The sequence below is a fragment of the Charadrius vociferus genome, unplaced genomic scaffold (genome assembly GCF_000708025.1).
Source record: "Charadrius vociferus isolate BGI_N301 unplaced genomic scaffold, ASM70802v2 scaffold168, whole genome shotgun sequence".
In the NCBI taxonomy this organism is placed as follows: Eukaryota; Metazoa; Chordata; class Aves; order Charadriiformes; family Charadriidae; genus Charadrius; species Charadrius vociferus.
Genome location: NW_009649582.1, coordinates 896,453 through 920,034, shown reverse-complemented (window position 1 = coordinate 920,034; position 23,582 = coordinate 896,453). Strand labels below are relative to the sequence as shown.

Sequence of the window (23,582 nt, the reverse complement as noted above, 5' to 3'; positions counted from 1 at the left end):
CCCCGACCCAGATGTAGGACCTTGCACTTGGCCTTGTTGAACTGCATGAGGTTGGCTTGGGCCCACCTCTCCAGCCTGTCCAGGTCCCTCTGGATGGCATCCCTCGCCTCCAGCATGTCTGCCTCACCAAACAGCTTGGTATCATCGGCAAACTTGCTGAGAGTGCACTCAAATCCACTGTTTTATATGACAAAAACCTTGTAAATTAAAAGAAGGGAGAGAAGGAAAAGGTGGAAATACCCCTACCTTTGAAAAGGAACTGAACTAGAATGAAAATTTCTTTCATAAGCTAAAAAAGTTTCCAAAAGATATTAAAAGTTTAAGTGTTATGCATAAAGTTACAGGGAACCAATGTATATAAGGCAGAAAAAATTAAATGGAAATGAGTTTTTCTTGTCCCATACCTGATAGCAGCAATTCCATATTGCTGTTCGTAAGCGTTGCATTTACTCTTCCTGAAGTTGCATTGAAACTGGTGACTGTCAAAGTCATGGGCTGTTTCTTGTTTTTGTAATTGTAAGATCCTTTCCATATATAATTTTGGGCAAATACATCATCAGGAACTATACAAACATCAAACATGTTTCAATACATTTTGTAATATTTAGTACTTATGAAGTCAAGCATCCAACAAAATACATGATCAATATTAGCATTGTCTCTACTTTATCCTCTTTATTTTTAAGTCTATTCGGCTTTTTTTTTTTTTTTCCACATATAAAGCATAGAAACTGGGAAGGAATATTTATGAAAGAGATGTACTTGTTCTGAAGAACACAATCACAACTGTATCTTCATTTGCTCCTTTCCTCAAATATGGGCATGTCCTAAAATTAAGCGAACTTCACAAAATCTGATTTAACAGCTGTAACCAAAAGACCAGATTTGTCTCACTGCAAAATCCTTTCTATGTTAGTACAGACAGGCAAGGACATACAGGTAGGATTAGTTTTTGCAGATATGAGTATTGATTTAGATACAAAAAATTGTATAAGCATATTTAAAGGACATTAAAAGATTATAAGCATCTTCTTTATTACCTAGTCACTTTTTCTAATGACAAATTTATATAAGGAATTTTGTCTTGTCTTCAAATGCTTAAAAACATGAGCTTCACCAGGAGAAAAAAAAATCCCCTAATTTAAAATTATAAAGAGATCATAGACTACAGGGAGAATAAATATACTAGATTTATACCTTTACATTTAATATTTGGCATTATCTAACTGTAAAATGCTTAATTTAAGTAATGGTATTCCAGCAACAGTATGTTTTAAAAAAAATAAAAGTACCTATCCACTAAAAATAGATGCAAAAAAAAACCCTAAAAAACAAAAAAAACCCAAATCTTTAAAATCTTAACTTGAGATATTGTTTAAGCAATTAAATTGAAGGTGACTTAGGATGGGTTTATTACACTTTCCAAAGGAAATGTATCAAACTTAGCCCTATAACAAATATTAATTGTTTAAAATAATCACTTTCATATTATTTGGAGTCACTCACATGGAACTTAAAGCACTGGCTTTGTGTGTGCATTGGCATCTCATGTCACATAAACACAGAATACTTGCTCCATTCTTTCTCAGGATATCCCAAAAGTCAAGACTGGGGCACACTCGAATACCTGACAGTATTCCTTCATCATTTATTTTATGAGTCACAGAGATAGGTTGTCTTCACCACAGAGTGTAAAAGATCTTTCCTAGTTTTTTATTTGTATATGCATATGTATATGTATATATATGGTTTTTTATAAATACACACATAAAAACAAACACCTAGATACTGTGCCTGAAAACTGCAAGCAAGGAAACCACATGCTGCAAACAATCTGATGCTGCTGATTTGTGATCTCCCTGAGATTTATTTCCCTTCTTTCAGGGAAACTGATCTTTATGTAATTTATTTGCAGTTAATTGGGATTGTACAAACAGCTTCTGAATGAAAGAGATGGTAATATGACTACCATGCAGTACATCATTGACAAACACAGTTTTGAAGTAGTGTGCAACCTGTTAAAAAAAGCCAAAACAAACCAAACACAAAACAAACAAAACAAACAAACAACAAAAAAACCCACAAAAAAAGTCCCACAAAACCACCTGAAAATCCCTATACTAAGGAATTACTTTTAAACCTTTATTCCTTATTGGTAGACATTTAATAAGGTTGTGGTTAAAGGCTCATATAAGTTAAGGAAATTTCTCTCTTCAAAAAGTCTCTTCAGTGGACAAAAAAGGGTTTCTCTTGGATCTAGCCAGGACATCCAAAGAGAGTCTTCTCTAGCAAATCTGTTAAAACTGGAGTTGTCTTTAGCCAGAGTTAGTGAGACTACCTTTTCTAGGCTAAAATTAGCTTTTTTGAAGGCTAATACTGAAGTATTTGGGTAATGAAATTTAAATTTGCAAAATGTTAAAGAAGTGTAAGACTGAAAAAAACTGTGAAACAACGTGGATTTAAATTATTTCTGGGTGAGTAATATAGTTTCTGAACGGGTAAATAGGATCTTACACAGAACACTGATTTCAGTGAAACCAATAAAATTCTCATCACATAAGAGTTAGAAATTGTATATGGATATTAATAATACCATACATTCTAGACAGACTTAAACATTGAGGAATACTTTAAGTTCTGTTAATGTAATACCTAATCTAATACCATTTATTCATTCTAAGGCATTCAGTGCAGTCTCACTAAATTGATTCTCATTGTCGCTTCTGCAGAAATTGTTTAAAACTTTATATAACTCAAAGTACTTACCACTTAGTTTGGGACTTGGTGTTCCCAAAGCTGGTCTGGGGTCCTTAACTAATATTTTGGAACCAGCTGTTAAAAAGAATGAATGACAAAAAGACAAAACAGTGGCAAATATGTTACACAGAAACTAGGAAAATAATGTCCATAGTGGAATTTATTTGTTACAAAGGATATAAGATGATGTTTCAAATTAAAATACAAATGAGATTTCAGTCAGTATCAAGGCTTAATATCACAGGAGCACATGCCCACTGATTTCTTCCATTGATGCATTTGCTCCTGTCAGTCACCTGGATGCTACCAAGTCATTTTCAATACCAAAATAGCGTAGACTTTCACTTCAGAATCTACATTTCAGAATTCACAGTCCTCAACTACGCACCTAATATGTGAGATATCTTCTACTATGTCATCGTAGGCAAGTTATGTCATTTAAAATGGGATCCACACAGAGTAACACTATAAATAGTGCAATGTAACTAGAAGCAATGTAACACCAAACAGTGAAGAAATACATAGCAAGGATGTTTTAAATCATGTTCCTCCCCAGGACTTAATTATCTTCAACAGTACTGAATGAGACACGTTGTGTTCAAGACTGAAAACCCAAAGATGCAGGCTTAATCTCTTTACAATGGAGGAGAAGGTCACTGTTTCTTTTAAGAACAGCAACAGAAAGAAAGAAATAAATGTGACTGTCCACAGTATCTCCAACTGCTCAAGTGATTTGAGCACTGGAAGTTGGAGAATTTCATTTCTTCTCTGCTTAGAGCAGGAACTCTCCCAACACTGAAGATGATGAACTAAATGCAATGGGACAGTGTCATTTCCTGCAGCTGAAGCTATTTTGTTTTGCAGAAACTAATTTGGATTCACTGGGCTATAAAGAAGACACATAATTCTGTCTCCTAATGTAGAATACTCTCATGCAGCACTAGACTCCATTCCTTGCTCCAATGGTTATTTCAATATTTGTATTTTGGATCTTGTAATTGAACCCAGGCCTTTTCTCTCCGATCGATACTCTAAAATAAAATAGACAAGAAAAGCAACTTCCTTCTCCTTGAATGGAGTATCTTTCTGCATAAAAACAAACTTTAGCAAGAAGCACTGAGAATATTTTTCTTGAGAATAACTTTTAGCTTACTACAGGAGGCTTGCTCTTGGTATACAAATTACAACTGGCAAGAAGCAAGGGCAGGGGTTGGAATTCAACCTAAAGTTCTCATGGTCTGTTACTACTGATTGATTAGCCTCTATTTCTTCTCTGTTTTGAAAGAAACTTACTGAACTTCACTGCACATGGTTGACCTGGAGAATGTGCTTCAACATCATATGATTTTTGACTGTATCAAGCTCAGGTTAGAAGTATCTGGATCATAATTTCCATAGGGTTTTAGCATAAAAGGCTGAGTCAATCAGCCTTGTCAAGATGGATACATTTCCAGCCAAGTTCAGAACCAAAATTTTAAATACAAAATAAAATTTAAATACAAAATTAAATTTAAATACAAATTTTAAATGCAAACCTCAAACTAAAATAAATTATCTATTGAGTTTAAGTTTCTAAGTCCAGCTATTTGCTGAGTGAGACTTTCAAGATTGCAGTTTTGTATATAAAGGAATTAATTCTGGTTTAATTCCCCTACAGATCCTTTTGGAATTCTCAGCTCCAAATGTTTTATTCCTTTTCATCCATTTCCAAGTTGTTATTGTGAAGTTCACAATCACAGGTGAAAAACCTGACCTGCTGCTTCCCTCCCTTCCACAGGAGAGAGGTGTTTCAACCCTTTGTAATAAGTAAGATTGAAAATATTTGAGAGATATTTTACTTTATCTAATTAGAGTTAATACTTTACTATATGTTGCTCATTCTTAGCGTTCTGCACTGCTAAAAAGCAATGAGCAAAACCTCTAATCCTAAAAATGTTGCACTTTAACATTTTCTCAGGACATTGGGAAACTAAGTTATATGACAAGGTAGATACACTCACAGTTATCACTTAATACTTTAAAAAAAAAATCTCATAAAGGTTCCTTCCTATCACATACGATAGTTAATACTACTTGTTTCAACATCATCATCAGAAAGTTCTTGGATCAAAATACAATCCATGAATCACATTTGGCCTGCCATAACACTTCCTGAGTACTGAACAAGTCATAAGCTTCCTGGCAGCTTGCTTTCTAACACTTTCCCAAAGCTCTGGCCTGTTTTCCCCCAGCGCTTGCCTGGCATATAATGCCAGGACACCTGTTTCTTAGTAATACAAAATACTTGCTTCCTCTTTCGTGTTTGGCTATGTAGACTTTGAATGCCTCTGTAAGAGCACTGGGGATAACCACATCTGAAACATTAGGTATCAGTAATCTGAAAGGCGCTTTAATTATTCAGCAAATAGGACTCCAAACAGTTGCTATAATTGAGGATGTTTCTTATCTCACATGAAAAACACCATTTTCACCATGATTTCGTCATGAGATTTTTCATGCCCTGGCATGAAAAAGAATGTAGTAAAAATTAAAAAAAAAAAAAAAAGAAAATGTTGGAACACGAAGGGCAAAGTAGATACATTTTGTTTGCAAGTAGTATATTGTTGCCTACATACAAATATAAAATAATATTAAACCATGTGGATTAATTCCATGCAGTCATTCAAACATCTACTTGGAATTTAGGCATCCTTCTCCAATATTAGAATAGAAACATAGAATCATTTATGTTGGAAAAGACCTTTAAGATCATTGAGATCATTAACCTAGCACTGCAAAGTCCTCAATAAACCATGTCACTAAGCACCACATCTACGTGTCTTTTAAACACATCCAGGGATAGTGATTCCACCACTTCCCTGGACAGCCTATTTCAAGGCTTAACAACCCTTTTGGTGAAGAATTGTTTCCTAATATCCAACCTAAGTCTCCCCTGGTGCAACTTGAGGCCATTTCCTCTTGTCCTATCACCTGTTACTCGGGAGAAGACACCAACCCCCACCTCACTACAACTTCCTTTCACGTAGTTGTACAAAGCAATAAGGTCTCCCCTGAGCCTTCTTTTCTCCAGGCTAAACAACCCCACTTCCCTCAGCCACTTGTCATAGGATTTGTTCTACAGACCCTTCACCAGCTTCACTGCCCTTCTCTGGACACAGTCCAGCACCTCAGTGTCTTTCTTGTAGTGAGGGCCCAAACCTGAACACAGTATTTGAGGTGTGGTCTCACCAGTGCCGAGTACAGGGGGACAATCACTTCCCTAGTCCTGACGGCCACTCTGTTTTAATAAAAAACAGGATGCTGTTGGCCTTGGCCACCTGGGCACATTGCTGGCTTATATTCAGCAGACTGTTGACCAACATCCCCAGATCCTTTTCTACCAAGCAGCTTTCCAGACACTGTTCTCCAAGCCTGTTGTGCTGCATGGGGTTGTGCGGACCCAAATGCAGGACCCAGCACTTGGCCCTGTGGAACTTCATACAACTGGCCTCGGCCCATCAATCCAGCCTATCCAGATTGCTCTGTAAAGCCTTTCTACCCTCAAGCAGACCAACACTCCCACCCAACTTGGTGTCATCTGCAAATTTACTGAGGTCCAAGGTAGCAGTTCTGCTAATCCCCATCCTTACTTCTCCAAGAATCGAAAACTATCATTTCATGATAGCTATGCCCAAGACAGCCTCCGCCCACAAGTCCTTCTCTGTTGGCAAACAACAGGTCCAGCGGAACGCTGTCCCTAGTTGGATCCCTCACCAGCTGTGTCAGGAAGTTATCTTTCACACACTCCAATAACCTCCTAGACTGTTTCCTCTCTGCTGTATTGCATTTCCTGCAGACGTCTGGTAAGTTGAAGTGCCCCATGAGAACAAAGGTTAGAGATTGTGAGACTTCTCCCAGCTGCTTGTAGAATATTTCATCTACCATTTCATCCTGGTTGGGTGGTCTGTAAGAGACTCCCACCATGATATCTGCCTTGTTAGCCTTCCCCCTGATTCTTAACCATAAACACTCAACCCTATCATCATCATCATCGCCGTCATCATCATCATCCTCCTCCTCCTCTAGACAGTCAAAACACTCCCGAACATACAGGGCTAACACACTGCTTCTCTTTCCTTGCCTATCCCTTCTGAAGAGTTTATAGCCATTCATTATAGCATTCCAGTTCCTCAAGTCATCCCACTATGTTTCCATGATGGCAACTATATCATAGCAGTATTGGAACTGTCATAGCTGTCTTGCAGCTGACATGATCTGTAAATAAAATCATCCTGATTTAATTTTAATAGGTATGTGCAAAAACATCAAGATTCCTACTCCACCGAGCTTATGAGAATGTAGTCCACACCTGACTTAGTCAGAATTCTAAAAGGAGGTGTTACCTAAGTATTTGGCCTCCAGAATTATATCTGGAATTGACACTTTTGAGCATGCAAATGAATGACAAGTACATGAAAGTATATGTCCCTTTACACAGAACTGACAAAAGATTAGAGTTATCCTCTTAGATGTTCTCCTTTTTTTCCTTTCAATTCTGTCTTATCTTATTAGACTGCAAGTAAAGAAAATAATGAAATATGGTAGGCGAGAGATGCAGTGGGAAACAGAAAAGCTTACCTTCACAAACTGGAACTTTTCCAGTCCATGTGCCATCAGACCTACAGGCTCTATGCTCTGACCCTCCTGCCAGGAAGAAGCCTGGCTGGCAAGTGTAAATCAATGTATAACCAAGTGAGGGAAGATCCATTCCTGCAACAGTAGCATGAGTGGGTGTTTCTGGTTGTTTACAGCTGTGAGCTACAAAGAAAAGATAAAATATCCTTCAGTCAAAATGATGAAAATTTTTCTGAAAAAATAAATTATACCCACTCTGACAGGTAACTAATAAAGAAAGCAACATCAATAAATATAACATATTAATATATTGTTAATTCACAGTAAAAATGACTACATAGTCTATAAATTACTGTCCTGAGACTTCGAATACACCCTTGAAAATGGACCTTTCAATTTCAAGGGGGCAAGGACCCATGTAATGTAACGTTGCACTTACACGACCAAAAATAATTGTCTTCGTATGCGAACAGAAACAGCCACAATTAAAAGTAGTCATGTCTTGTGACTTACATCACTTATGATATTTGTGTAGCATTGAATAACAGTAAATATATTGGTCATTTGGAAAACACTATGAATGGTCAAAGAAAAATTGTAGGTGAGGTAAGTTTTAAATATCAGGAAGAAAAATTAATTACCATTCCTAATGTCATGCAAAGAGTCCTATATCTTTAACGGCCATCAGAATCTGAGTCTTGTGTTATCTCAAAACCAGCATACCTCCTAGAGCAGAGCTCACCTTTCAACACATTGAGCTACTGATTTGCTGTTTGCTTAGGGGGAACGATAGCACCAATGAAAACATTAATGCTGTTTTCTTCTGTTGATATGCTCTCCATATGCTTAAGGGATTCTATAAGATCAGACCTAATAAGGTGACACTATTTACAGAAAAATGCAGTTTGCTAGCTGAAAAACTAGACAGATTAACAATGATGTCATGCCTTCAGTAAATTAGCTCTATTTATCAAAGTATAAAAGATCTAAGAAATGAAATGTTACTTCCTGTACCCAAGTAAGAATACCCTCTCCATTTCAGATTCAAAAATTTCCAATTACAAACCCTTTTTTACCCCTTCTTAAAATACTCCATAGTTGGGAAAGAGCTCAAACTCTTTACTAGAACTGGCTGCAACTATCTGCTCCAGTGCAAGTTAGGATTGTGCAGGGCTTTCCTATATGTCCTGTTCTCACCCCCTCCTCCCAACTCTTTCACTCTTTATTAGAAGGGTTACACCCTCTTAGATAGAAACTTACTATTTTCAGCATCTCTCTGGTTGAAAAGTTGTTTGTTATTCTCATTATTTTGTGGCTTTTTTTTGTTTTTGTTTTTGGTTTTTTTTTAATTGTACAGGCTATTGTTGAAAAATTCACTCACAAAATCAGATTTCTAGCTGCTGTAAGCTAGTAATGCAAATTTATATGGTTAATAAAACTATGTAAATTAAGTTAACTTTATAGCAATGTTACTGTACCTAAATAGCCTAGATTAAAAAAAAAAAAAAAAGCATTTGATCAAAAAATATCTTATCTACTTACGTATACATTCTGGCTGGATTCCGCTCCATGTAAGATCAGGAAGGCAAGTGCGTGTTGTTGAGCCATGGAGAAGGTGTCCTTTTTTACACTGAAATTGAACAACATTTCCCACCTGTTGAAAAGTAGAAAACACAGTAATATTGTTATGAGGAAATATCAGTGGGTTTGTTTGTGTGTTTTTGTTTTTTTTTTCCAAATTCAATAGCAAACTCCTTCACATAATACAGGCTCGATAAATTATGATGTTCTTTCTGTAGAAAGTGAATTCATTTCACAGTGTTTTGATAGGAGAAAAAAAATTCCTTCATTCTCATTAAAATTACTCTCCCACCAGACTTAAATCCTCCATGGAAGAGAATCAAACCCTCATCTTCTGTGGTCTCTCTGGTGTGATGTTTTTGGTCCCGGAACAGTTGAGGCATGGTGATTTTGGAAACCAAGCTTACTGTGGCTTCTTAGCTCTGGACCAAGGAGGACCCAGTTAGGCAGTCTTGCAGCACACCAGGGAAGTCACAGAGTTGAAATGGGTGATAGATTATGCTGGACCTTTGCTGAACTAGATCCTGTTCATGGAATGCTGGATGAATTCATAAATTATATTAAGAAATATTTCACTAGAACACACAAGGCTGGTTGACAACATTGTCTCATGCTTCAGAAACTATAAAGTTCTATTAATATTTTAATTTTGGGTTTTGATAACAGGAGGTAGAAAAGAATCAGGTTTTATACCACACAGATAATAGAAACTTGAATGCAACTACATAACAATTCACAATAGCAATTCATCTGAGATTAGTTTTTAATTATTATTCTTATTATGGGTATCTGTTTCATAAAAAGGAAAATAGAATTCTTTAGTCAATAACAGTTTCTGCACAAACTTAACATGGAATAACATGTTCATCATGTCCAGTCATGGTGACTTTGATGAAAATGCAAATAATTCTCATTTTCCATCAAAAGCAGGGAAATTAGATTACAAGTATATCATTCAGAGAGTAGTTTATTACATGCTGTGAGTGGTTAACTCAAATATTAAGGTGCATAGATCACATCTACAGTTCTGCAGTGACTTGTATTCATGTATTTATCAACTCATATTTAAACAGGCAGTTGAAAACTTTGAACTGTATGTGACAGCACATTCATGGTTTGGTTTCTGGTTTTGGGGAAGGGTTCACTACTTTGTTTAAATGTATAACACTTGATTCAGATTAATGCTCAAAGGTAAAATGTGGACTCTCACAATAATTTAGTCCTGGAAAACAGCATTTCACTGCTACACGTAGTCATTTGAAACTTTATAGTACTATTGCATTTCAACTCAAGCTTCTCATCAGAATGAAATTTAATAATAACCCATGAATTACAGATAGTAGCTCATCAACAAAGTGTGTGGTTTAAAATTCATTTCCCTTTTTTTCGTCTTTACTGTGCTTACTGGACTATGTAATTACTTTTAAAAGAGTTTGAAGAAAATGCACTAAATCACTTTCACGATTAAGCACAAAATGGGAAAACACTAAAATTTTTAGAATTTGCACCAAATAGAAATAGAAGTACTTTTTTTTTTTCTGCGTGGTAAAGAGATTAGTTAAAACAACCACCACCTATATATTGCTTTACAGCAAGAATTAGTCTTAAGAAAAATTTGTTAATTATACTAATCTGCCTCTATTGAAGCAATCTCCATTCACAAGTATGGAAGGAACACCTGCTCAATTTAATATTTAGCTATCAAGGAAGACAATATTTTGACACTGTCTTTAAAGCCAGGACCCTTTCACCCTTGCTTGACCAAAAAAATCCAACCAAAACCAAACCTCAGCTTAACAGTTAAATGTAGTTTCTTAATATACATCTGAATAGGAACTCAATTATCTTTCCACTTTATTTTTTCAAGTTGACTCTACGATCTTCCTGAATATAAAATATTTAAGAAAAAATATATTTTTTTTTTGATGTGGAGTAGCTGAACATTATGGAAGTCAACGAAGTAAAGAGATTAATTGGCTACTCAGATATCTAATTCTAAACTGTAACTAAGTTAGAGATTCAAACTCTAGTAGTCAACAGCAACTCCAGAAGTAGCTACTGTATGGCTTTAACTGCTTAGTTACACTACCTCACTAATTTTCAATTAACATTTTATGTGCTACATTCTCCTTTAAAAAAAAAAAAAAGTGTCTTCTTTTCAGAGTTTCACAGTTCTCACGGTAAGTTTCTCATATATTGCATCAACAACACTTAAATGTAGGCAATACCGAATTAATCAGATAACTACAATCTTGGAATTTTCACCTACTTTTTAGTTGGATATTACCTGAATTATTTTTTTTTCATTTTATAGAATCACTTTAGATCACAATAGATCAAAAAACCGAATTCAATATATTTAGAGAAAAAAAAAAAAAAGAAAAAAACCCCTACAAGAAAGATATAATTATTAAAAATAAAAAATAAAAGTAATTTAAAAATAACTTTTCAGGAAGTCTTTTTTTTGCAATATTCTTGCGCCAGAAGCACCAGGTGGCGCTACAATACAGCTTTCTGTGGTCTTAAAAAATTCTCAGTCTTGAGATATTCTGATTTGTTCGAATTTTTTGTTATACAGCTTGAATAGAAGCACTAGTGGGAAGAGATGGGGAAACAGCTGAAATATCTTTGTTCACTGTACTGTCTGTTTTATGGAAGAACTGCTCTTTGTGCAACAGTGTTCGCATCTAATCCTGGGGAAATAAAAAATTTCTTTGTATACTGCTTTGTGCAGTGCTTTATTGTCTCTGTTCCATAGCTGCTCTCTACATAGAGTTTCTTATGGTTTGGGTATTCAAAAAATCAGCATCAATAACTTTTTCCATTTGCTAAGAACCAAAGACCATATATTTGTTATTTCCTGACAGGAGAAATAGCAATCTAAGAAGAAAATGCATAAATATCAACCTGCACCCATTTATAAAGAATAGAAGAGTACTCTAGATATTTTTCCCACCAATAATAATAATAATAATAAACCCCATGATATTTATTATTATTACCATATAATAATACTACAATAAAAATATCCTTATCATTTCTCATATTTCTTATAAGAATAGAAGATATTTCTAAATTTCATGAGTTACTCTACATTCAAGTTGTTCTTGGTCTTCAGAGGCAAGAACATCAAGATACTTTAACAAGCTTCTCCATCCCCAGCAATTCATGCCAAAGGATCAAGAGGCTAAGAGACTGCCTGTTATTTCTCTTCACTAACCTTTAGCATCATATTTTAAATGAATGAAAACACAACTCTTTAAGTCTTTGCTGTATCTGTAGTTTTGTAGCCCAGTAATACAGTATTGCCGTTACCAGTAACAGGCTACTGAGTTTGCAGGACCTCTGGGCAGAGGCATGCCAGGCTTCCTTTGTCTAACAGTGTCTTGAGCTGCCTGGAGCTTTTTTTTTAAAAAAACCTGGTTTAGCTGTAGTATCAAATTTTCTTGTGATCAAGTAGATAGCACTAATTTTTATGCTTTCCTTTAGCTTCGTACAGTATACAACCACAGCTTTATATCCATAGTAGTAACAAGAAGCTGTTAGGTGCAGAATGAGCTATTTACCACTAATGTCATACGGTATAGAGAAATACAGGAACGGCACTGGAATGATGGCAAAGGCCTAGAGAAATGGGGACACAGAATACTGTGAAGAACACTACAGGTGTGGTTATGACAAAAGATGTGACAGAGGCTTGGCACTGGAGACCCCACAGCTGTGAACAACTCACCCATGTTCACTTAAAGAAATGCAGACCTGGACAGAATCAGGTTTCAGGGGTAAAACCAAACAAGTATCCAACATAGATGAAAAGCACCTTATAGAGTAGACTGAAATATAATGTGGAACTGCAGTGTGAGTGGTGTAAAAGTGTGTTAGAAAGATTATAAATAACCCCAGGTGAATCAAAAATGATGGGGGGTTGGGAGGGGGAGAGAAGGGGGGAAAAAAGTCAAAGTCACATTCCTGACAGTGAAGCACTCCTGATGCTGACAATAACATCCCCCACCGACACCTGGCTGATGCCACAGACCTCAGGATCCTGAGAAGCAGAAGGAACCAGGGAAATTATGTGGTGTCTGTATAAATTAAATTATATTTTCATTGATGCAGTTGTGATGCCAACTGTGCTAATGGAGACAGCTTTACTGTGGTAGTACAACACTTCTCTTGGAATTTCATCTTACAATTCAATCAACACTAAAGTTTTTATAAGCATAACATTCACAGAAGGAGATTATTTGCACGGTTGCTTCACATCTGCAGATCAAGCTTCGTAAGGCATTTCATAAAATAGAACCCAAGAGCTAACACAGGGCTAACACTACTATAATGTTGCTATTTTCCTTTCTAAATTCAGACTGCCCTTTGGCTTCCTTCAGGCTTTAATGTAGAGGAAAATAGCTGAATTTCTACAAAAACATATGTTGGAAAAGTATGAGAAGTAATAAATCTTACATATATGACTGATTGGTCTAAGCAGTTCTAAACTGTTTCTTCAGTTCAGTAGCATCTTGCATTACAGCAGCTTATGGTGAAAGTTCTATAAGCAATTTTCTATGTTACTAGCAATATATCTGAAGACATATTTCAAAACTACAGTTTCTTTCAAAGGAGCAATTTATTTTCCAGATTACAGATGAAGTCAGTATTCACTAAGTTCTAAAGATATTTTGTCTCTGTAATAGCTCTTCAATGTAACACACTGTTAAGGTAGATCTGTCAAATCAAAAATACTCAGATGAAAGGTAAACGTCCTAGAAGTACCTATTCATAACAATTAAAGTAGCTGATGCTACTCATTTACATGCCATGCCTGGTATTCAAGTAGCACTAAACTAGTATTTTGATGTTACTTGAACACACAAGAAGCTGATCTGCTTCTGGCTGCTGAATTCAAACCTGAGCTATAAAATCCATGCAAAATATTGTTCTCCCTTTGTTACAAAGCTTCTATTTAACAGTTGAAACATGATTCACATGTGAGGTGGTGATATTTGTGCTTTTGTTAGTGTAGGTTCCGGGAGGCCAGCTATTGATACGCCTTTCAGTCAAACTTGGAATTATGTTGTATATACCTCAACTTTCAATTTAAATCAATAAGATAGGAAAACATATAATCAAGAGTGTGGGAAACAACAAGAACAAAAAACCCCAGTGCTGTGGAAGCTCACAACTTGGCATTAGTATTGTGAAAAGCCAGTGACAGTCAGTGATATAGTCAGATAAAAAAGAAAGTAATGTCATTTGTTGAAAATGTACTTAAAACAGGACTCCACATATGAGGAATTGAATTCTACTGGCAGGCTACAGCTTGATTATTTATTTTTTTTTTTTTGTGAGATAGAGACATACATTTAAAACTTAATTGTTAAGTCACTTAAATGACCCTATTAATATTAGTTTAAATGTGAAGTATTTGAGTTGAAAAAACTCAAACCAAAACCAAACCTCAAAAACAAACAAACAAAAAATCATGAAACCCCCAATGAGGAAAAATAAAACAACAACCCCAAAACCTGAGTTAGAGTCAGAAAGCCATCTTATATGTTCAACGGTAATAACTCCTTATTATGCATTTGCCAACTGCAAACCATTTTGCTCAATTTTACATAAGGTTTGTTGGTCTTTTGTTTAAAATGGTAGAGAACGGATCTATCAGACAAAAGAAAGTCAATGCCATCTCATCTTCTGTATTTTGGTAAAACTTAGAATTATTCTTTACCTTTCTGCTATGGATGGAAGCAAAAGTCATTATTATATCATTCATAGAGGATGTTAATTATAGCATAATATAAATTCATTTATAATATGTCGGTGATTTAAATGAACCATAATATTATTGAATATACGGTAATGTAATATTTCTTTCCAGTATTTACAAACAATAACTTGTCTAGAAGTGGTCATTTTCACTGTTGCTTCCACCCAATAAAAAGCTAAACTCAGCTGCATCTCTACAAATGATACTCCTACCCTGTTCTGTGTTAACCAAGCAATCATATTTAGAGTAACCAGAAATGGCATACAGACATTTAGTTACTATATAGAACCGAATTTGCTACATGAGTTTGAGTATGAGTTGCTGGCTAGGTAAGGAGACTATAGCTCATACAGTTTAAAGCTGCAAAGTACTAACCTTACACCTGTGGGAACAAGGTTGTAAATTCTGCCAGCAGCTACACTTCTTTTAGAAATTATTTATTGGTTGACATTTTGCCTGGTATTTTGACAGTTCCATGCTAGCTGTGATGATGTTTTCATTCACAAGTACCACAAATACAACAGTCACAACATCACAAATGAGAAAGCCTGCATTAGCTTCTTCAGTGATAGAAAGCTCGTTAACGTGACGAGTGACGTGTCACAGTTCTCGTAAACGAAGTGACCATTGCAATCATTCCTTTCTTATACAGCTAAAGAGTTGACCTCAATAATTATATTGTATTATACACAAAGGAAGTCAGCCCAAGGATTACCCCTGCATATTCTATCTTGGCACAAAACAGCATTCCACTTCATTCCCTGGAGAAAACTGACACAATTATGTTACCACTGGCATATGATTGTGATCTAGCACAATCTGAAAAGCCAAAGATTGCTAAAACAGTCACTAAGTAGGAGGAGTACTGTGTAAAGGCTACCAATATGACAAACCAAAGAAATTTTTGGCCATGAAACTTAGAAAAGCTTTTAGCTACAACCTTTGCTTTAAAAAAATATTTTAATGTTCTAAATCTGCTCAAATTTCAATCAGCCCTTTCTTGCATTTCTGGAAATAAGCAGTTTTTATTTGACTCCTGCTACTAGACAAGCGCCACATACAACCAGGGAGCTGCTAGCTTACTGTTCTGCCCAGCCCTCTTCACATGCCTGCAGCTTTCAGCCTTGACGCCAAACACAGATGTAGCAGGATAGTTTAGACTCTTTCTTAGCTTGTTTCACCTGCCTTATAGATTTCTAGCAAATTATAGGGCACATTTTTGCATCTGTACAATGTTCACCCATAAAAACATCTCACTGATGTCATGGCTTTGAGTGATTTAGAAAATCAGAAATTCAGAAGCATTTTCAATTTCACGATTCTGTTTCCAACAGAAGCATATGCAAACACCATTTTCCACAACACACCCTTGTAGAAAAGTTGACCAACAGCTTTCTGGGCTGCATCAGGAAGAGCATTGCCAGCCGGTCGAGGGAGATGATTCTCCCCCTCTGCTCAGCACTGGTGAGACATAAGTGGGTGCTGGGTTCAGTGCTGGGCTCACTAGTGCAGAAGAAACGGGAACATACTGCATTGAGTCCAGTGATGAGCCACGAAGGTGATTAATAGAGAGCATCTGGCATACAAGAAGGGACTGAAAGATCTGGGACTGGCCAGCCTGCAAAAGAAAAGGCTCAAGGGGAATCTGATCAGTGTGTATTAAAATTTACTGGGTGCAGGAAAGGTGACAGAGATAGACTTTTTTTCAGTGGAGCCCAGTGACAGGACAAGAGGCAACAGACACAAATTGAAACATAGGAAATTCTGCATAAAAATAAGGAAAAGCCTTTTCACTGTAAGAGTGACCGACTTGGAAGAGGTTCCTAAGAGAGGCTTTGGAGTCTCCACCCCCAGAAATATTCAAAACCACCTGAACAGGGCCCTGATCAACCTGCTCTGGCTGACCTTGCTTTGAGAAGGGGAGTTGAACTAGAAGCTCTCCTGAGGCAGCTCCCAACCTCCGTGACTTGTGATTTATTTGTGGCCACATCATTTCCAAATGTTACAACACAATTGCTATCAGTAAAAAAAGATCCATTGTTTTTTAGATATGTCTACACTAGCAGTTTGGCACACAAGTTTACGCACTTTTAATAAGAAAAAGCCTACTTGATAAACAGTAGGGAACACATATGTTGGTAGGGAGATACTGAACATCTTCAAGGTGAAACCAAGCAGAACTCAATCACCAGGGTTTCATGTAATGCTATGCTAATAGGGACACAAGGTCAATGTACTCCAACAGCTAGAAATAAGGAAACACAGCAACACTCCAGCAACCAGCTCTAACAAGGCATAAGCAGTTTCTGGACCTCTAATAAGAATTTTCTAGGCTTTGAGGTATCATAAAAATATTTTAATATACATCTTAATAAAAAGTAGTGTACTCTACCTGATAGCCAAATGTGTTGTTTTGTGACCCATGCCTTGGGACTCCTGGATTTTCACATGCTGTGCGAGTAGGTTCTTAAAAAAAAACCCAAACAATAAATTAAATAAAAAACAAATTACAGTCTTTTAATGAAATACATGAATGTATCACAAAATTAAGCTTATTCAATAATATGCAATAAGCCAATGAGAGAAACAAAATAACTTGATTCTTAAAGAGTATAGAATAACACCAGGATTCAAAATAACTGAAAACTCCTAGACTGACTTAGCAAGAAAAGGACTAATAAGAATTCTAAGACATTTCAGTACTATGGGTGTAACCTTACCTATACATCGAGGAGAAGAACCACTCCACGTGCCATCTGCTTGGCAAATCCTGGTGCTGGAGCCAACCAAAATAAAAGGAAGATTGCAGCTGAAAGAGACTTCTGACTGATAGATGAAGCTTTTGCCTTCTCTTTTCCCTTGAGCAGGTACTCCGGGATCACCACAAAACTTAGCTGTGAGAAAAGACATGATAGAAATGGAACATGTCATTTATTAATACACACAAAAATAACACCTCAACTCAGTCAAACAATTACTCCAAGTTTTATATTGATTTTATTGAACACAGGTCAAATACTATGTAGCTAACCTTTAGTCTGCTTCAGTTTGCAATAGTTTTGCTAGCTGTTCAAAATGCCTACGTAGCAGGCTTGGTCAGAAGCTTGAAGTTGACACTCAAGGTTACATAACATTTTATTAAGGCCCAAATATTCACAGTTCACATCTGCCACATCAATCTGCAAATCCTTCTATAGAGAGCAATCAGAGAGTGTACCAATCCTTCATGTCATTCTCCCATCCTCTCCTGCTTTCTGACACCTACACAGTGCTCAACATTTTTTGTATCATTAAAGGATTTACCAGACAGATTTTAGGAATCTTAAGTTCTTACTTTCTTGTCCTTCACTGAAAGATAAGATGGAGTATATATGGAAGTATAACTCTTGAAAGTCAGTGCAGCTAACAAAACAAACAAAAAAAAAACGTAAAGAAATTTCAGCAGCAAACTAAAAGTCAAACACTAATAAGCTGTTATTAGGCGGGATAAGTTTGACTGATAAGAACATATTTTTAAATTGATCTTTTTACTTTATACCTTTCTCCTAAAGATTCCTTATGTCTATAGCATAGCATAACTAAGTAAATGCACTGCTGGCAAATTTACCAGCCTTCTGCAGTATAAAGCACTGATTATTGTCAAAAGCTGCATTTTGAATAATTGATTGAGGATATGCAATCAGCTATGGTAAGCCCTGTGCCATCAGACTATATTATTCCCTGACACACCGTGAATTCCAATATAGTAAAGTCTAGTTTCATATCAAACAGAAAATGCTGCAATACACACAAAAAAATAAAACCCTAACCCGACTCTGTGTCATGATATATTTCTAAAAAGGCATGTTGTACAGACAGTGGAATATTCTTCTCCATCTTTCTCTTCTATTAGCAACATTTAAATAACATCTTCTACATAAACACCTTCAAAATACATTTCTACTCTCTCTGCCTTTGCCACCTATGTCTTCAGCTTTCCAAAGAACCTGCTCACATGAAATGCTCCTGCCCTCCACCTCTTACTGCAGACACTGGCTGTATGGGAAATCCATGCACATACACATGATGCTGAAGGAAAAGGGCTTAATCTATACAAACCAGAAACATATACAATTTCATGGCTTTAAGTGGAATGGGACTGTCTGCAGAACTAAAGGCCAAATTCTGAAAAGATCTATGAATTGCAGATAGTGTCAAACAGTGAACCTTATTGACTGACTGACAGATCTTAGTTGTAATTTATGTTTTCATTAGAAAATTCTGTGGAAGTCTTAGCTTGAAAATGCATGAAAACTTTTATATGTTTTTAACACAGAAGCTTGAAGTTGTCTCCGGAACAGTTCTTTGTACCAACAAAGTAGCAACCACTCTCTAGGAAAAAAATTCTCACATTAATATTTTTTTTTGTATAAAGTTTTCTATAAAACGAAGTAAATTCCACCACTTAGTTGTCAGTCAACTTTACCCAGTCACTGAATAGCTAATGAATATCTGCCTTCTGTATAGGTAACCATGGAAACCAGGCACCATGCTAAAACATGGCAGTTTTCTTCTGATATTGGAACAGGCAACTACAGAGCAGACTAAAGTTGCAGCAAACTGGAAGCTCTGTGAGTGCTCCCACTCCCAATGGAAATATTTTCCTAAGGATTCTGAGAGCCTTTAACAGACACAAGGCCATGGAGCTCTTGCACTGAGGCTGTGAGGCTAATCTCATTCTTCAAAGACATTTGATTGATTAACAGCAAGCCATATTTTTAGTTAGGAATTTTCAGACGTAGGCCTATATTTTTTTTGCCATCTATTGCCAAGTTTATAAAAACAGCAGTCCTTTACTCAAATTACTATATGAATAATTAAGCAGACAAATTTAGTAGGCCATAGATGACAAATACTTAACCAAAGACACCACTATATTCCATTCTGAATAATTATTCCATTTTATAACTATACCTTGCATATCTTCAGCTACAGGCTCTATGGAACCAAGCTGGGAACTAAATTTCTAATGTCAAGAACTGCTTAAAGATTGCTCACTGAGAATGACTTTCACCAGCTCCCTCTCATTTCTGCCAGATGGCAGCTAGTTTAAGCTCTTTGACAAGCACTGGCTGCCAATTGATTTCTCCTGAAAGCCAATGGACATCATTGCACATCAACACCATTGCACATCAACACCATTCAGTTAATGTAATCTCTGCATGAAACAGCCTTTCATTCCCAGGCAGCTGCATTCTGTGCTAACTATACCTTTTAAAAAGTTTAAAGGTGGAACCCCTTTTTCAGAGAATATTGCAGTATTGAGAATTCCAACCTCAAAGATGACAAATAGCTTGTGGTATCCAAAAGTGAATGTAAGGACACAGTATTTCAACCAAGAATGAATGATGAAAAGAATTTTTCATGGTCTTTGACATTCATAATATAGTAGACTCTAAAAGAGCTCCATCTAGAGAACTTTAACAACAAATGGTGGTGTGTTGTTTGTTGGTTTTTTTTTCCAGAAACAATGCCTTTCACGATGCTCCAGCTATGGCACATACAGTTTCAGCAGCACTAAACAATTGTTGTTGATGATATGAGAATATCATTAGGAAAAAAAAGGAAAAGATCATCTATGTGATACTCTTTCATAGTAGTAGGATATAGCCAAAACACAAAATATTTCTGACAGGGAGAGATGAATAATGCAAAAATAGTAAAAGAACAGAGAACTGCATTTTGCAACATTTAGCAAACTACCTGGCAAGCTCAGCTACTCGTCAAGCTCAAATTAAACTTCAGAATCTGTAAAGCCACAAAGATGAAATTAGCCTCTTCCAGTTTACTCCTTGGTCAAAACCATTACAGGGTTTCAGTGGTATAGCTACTCTACAAATAACTACAGAACCTTCTTCAGTGCAGTCAATTGAATATCTCTCAGAAGCAACACAATTACTTCTTTAAAACGATTTTTCAAATAATGAGTGGAATAACATCAACCTAAAGAAAAAGCTACATTTTCTATTGTAATGACATTTGTAGCAATATAAAAATCCATCAATGTTATAACTTTCAGGTTAATAAAATTTACTGCATAAAATATATAACTTAATTTTGTGTAGGGGAAAAAAAATAGACAATTGCCAAGGAAAAACTCTGGGTCCTAGTCAATATTACCAGCAGAAAAAAAAAACTCTTTGTGACATAAGAGAAAGTTTAGGATGAATAATGAACAAATACAAGAGATTTTAATGAAAATTCCCCTATTCTATATGTAGCTGGATCTGAAAACAAGATAGCTCTTCTTAATCTTGTTTTGCCCTGGATTATTTGGTACACATTGTCTGTAATACTTTTTTGTGCTTGTGTTTAAGGCTTTGTATATGCTCAAAAAGGATTTACAGATATTCCTGTGTCCTCCTCAATCTACAAATTATGTGACAATTTTGGAAAATATCAAAGGATCATATTTGTCCCAAGTTGGAAATGAACTGAGCCACTGCTGGAGGTAGGAAGAAAAAAAAAAAAAGGTGAAAACTTTAAAGAGGGAAAAAAAAATATATTTGAATAAAGAAATACAGGACCATAAAGTAAATACGTACGCAAGCACTGAGGTACTTCACCACTCCATGTTCCATTCCCAACACAAGTCAAAACAGCAGGAAAAGAGAGTTCATATCCTGGAGAGCAGACATAGCTAATGCTAAATCCCCAGTCCAAGTTTGTTCCTTCCAACCTTCCATTAGAGATCTGCGGAGGAGTTGGGCAGGTAACAGCTGCAATAATATTCAAAGTAATTAGGCCCAGCTGCTGTAAATATCCCTAGTGTACACATTACTAGAAGAACCATATGTGCTAATTTCACCTTTTTTTAGAGGACAATACAGTCAGGACATGCTATCTTCCTCACTGTATTCTTGCCACATTTCCTGAAGTTATTACTTCTGGTTTCCTCCATTTAGGAGTCAGTGGCTGATTGATGAAGTGTCTTAAATAAAATAGGATGCTACATCAAATCAAATAGGAAGACTACCTAAAAAGCAGTATGGAGACTATGAAGTGTACAACATTTAAGATATGTCTGGTAGTATACACAAGATTATTTTGTTTGCCTGTTTAGACAGCATAAAGTACAATTATCTTTAGTTACCATGGTAATAGTCAAATACTTTCTTCCTGTTAACCAGTTTAGGCAATTGCCAGATATTAATGCCCAGGGATGAAATTCTAGGATGATTGCTCCAAAATATGACTTGAAAGACTACTTCTAAGTACCACAGTTTGTTTAGTATTTGCTTCATGAATAAGCTCCTCACCAAAAGCATCTAGCTTCTAGCTAGAGGGAGAAAATTTAAGGATTTGCAACCTCTTGAAATTGTCAGCATTGCTACCTCTAAGAAGGCCAACAAGAAGTATTTCAGTATAGTTTCTCATTTCCAGGCCTCCCAGGAAAGAAAAAAAAAAAAAAAGAAACATTTTTTACTCAGTTGTAGGAAAGAAGACTGAAAAGCACCACAGGAGCACAGTAGAAATAAACAGACATAACTGTAGTGATGAGGATAAAGGTGCTATTCACTGGATAATGTGGTAGTGACAAACAATTGCTAATTGAGAGCTAAAGGAAAAAAAAAGTATAAAGAAGTTAAATTAAAAAAAAAAAATCTGAATCAAAAAGAGAAAGCGGGAAATTCATGCCAAAGTTACTAGATTGAATAAGAAAGAGAAAAGGGGTAAAAAGATAAAAGTTGGGAGGAACTGTGCTAGCAAAAGAGAAAAAAAGCGAATGAAACTGGTATAATTTAATTTAGGAGAGACATTTGGGTTAAATGAGAAGAGGTGGTGACTAAAAATATATCAGAGAACACACAGGTCAGGAGAATGGAGGAATGAAAAGCTGCACTCATAACCTTTAAACTTATGTTTAGGCAGCTGTCATCTTGCAGGCTTGAAAGAAGTCAAAGGCACTAGAACAGGAGTACGGCATATTTGAATGTGATCTGCAGAAGGTTCACCATGTACCATTTCTCAATTTTTATTATACACTTCAATGAGAGAATATCAACTATTTACATCACAAAGATGCTCTGCAGCGCCATACATGGCTGTTTGAGAATGCTGGATGAAAGTAGTACCATTATTAAATAATCCTTTTCCAACCAGTAAACCACGTCTAAAATTTAAGGCCCTATTTTTTATACTTTCTGTTTGTTTTGCTCTGGTTTGTAGTTAGATAATAAATACTAACCAACAAACCCAAAAAAGGACATGATAGCTTTTGCAGCACTTTCATGATGCATTAATAAAAGTTAAAAAAAGTACTGCAAGCAGCAAAAGTCTGTCCACATTCTCCAAGAGCTTCATGACTAGTCCTTTTTAAAAAGATCTGCATGTTTTAACTTCTGAGCTGAATAATAAAGGAAGAAAAAACAGTCAATAATTAGGAAAGGAGACAGAAGAAGTAACATGAAAATAGGTGTAATATCAGAATTCTGGGGTGAAAAAAGCAAACCAAAACAACACCTAGCAACAAGACAGAATGCCTAAATATTTTTGTCGGAGATTTAACCATAAATATGTACAGCAACATTTCTCATTTTAAGAGAATGCAAGTCTGCAGAAAAGACAATGCTTGAATAATTGAATATTTAGTTGTAGATGAACATGCATCCTTTTCCAACTAGGCAAACCCTTCTATTTCAACGGCACTGCAACAATTACGCATCCAATTTCTGCCCAGTTCATTTTCCAGTTATTTTGACTAAATGGTACCAGAGGACCCTGCCACTTCCTCCTGACAGTAAGACTTAATTGTTATACATTTCAAACACATTACTGCATATTATATATTACTTACATAGTCAAAGAAATGGGGGTTATTAAC

The 23,582-nt window shown here is 36.0% G+C and overlaps 1 protein-coding gene across 2 annotated transcripts in view; it reads right to left on the bottom strand.

Annotated features, from left to right (window-relative positions):
- Positions 1-23,582, bottom strand: part of CSMD3 (CUB and Sushi multiple domains 3) — a 715,473-nt gene that overhangs the window by 12,124 nt on the left and 679,767 nt on the right. For both annotated transcript variants that reach the window (XM_009890359.1, XM_009890360.1), the window contains 7 exons: positions 21,304-21,477; positions 17,440-17,613; positions 17,112-17,185; positions 8,914-9,025; positions 7,375-7,554; positions 2,767-2,832; positions 405-563 (listed from right to left, as the gene is read on the bottom strand). In XM_009890359.1, the coding sequence (XP_009888661.1) occupies positions 405-563; positions 2,767-2,832; positions 7,375-7,554; positions 8,914-9,025; positions 17,112-17,185; positions 17,440-17,613; positions 21,304-21,477 (939 nt within the window). The remainder of the gene's footprint in view (positions 1-404; positions 564-2,766; positions 2,833-7,374; positions 7,555-8,913; positions 9,026-17,111; positions 17,186-17,439; positions 17,614-21,303; positions 21,478-23,582) is intronic.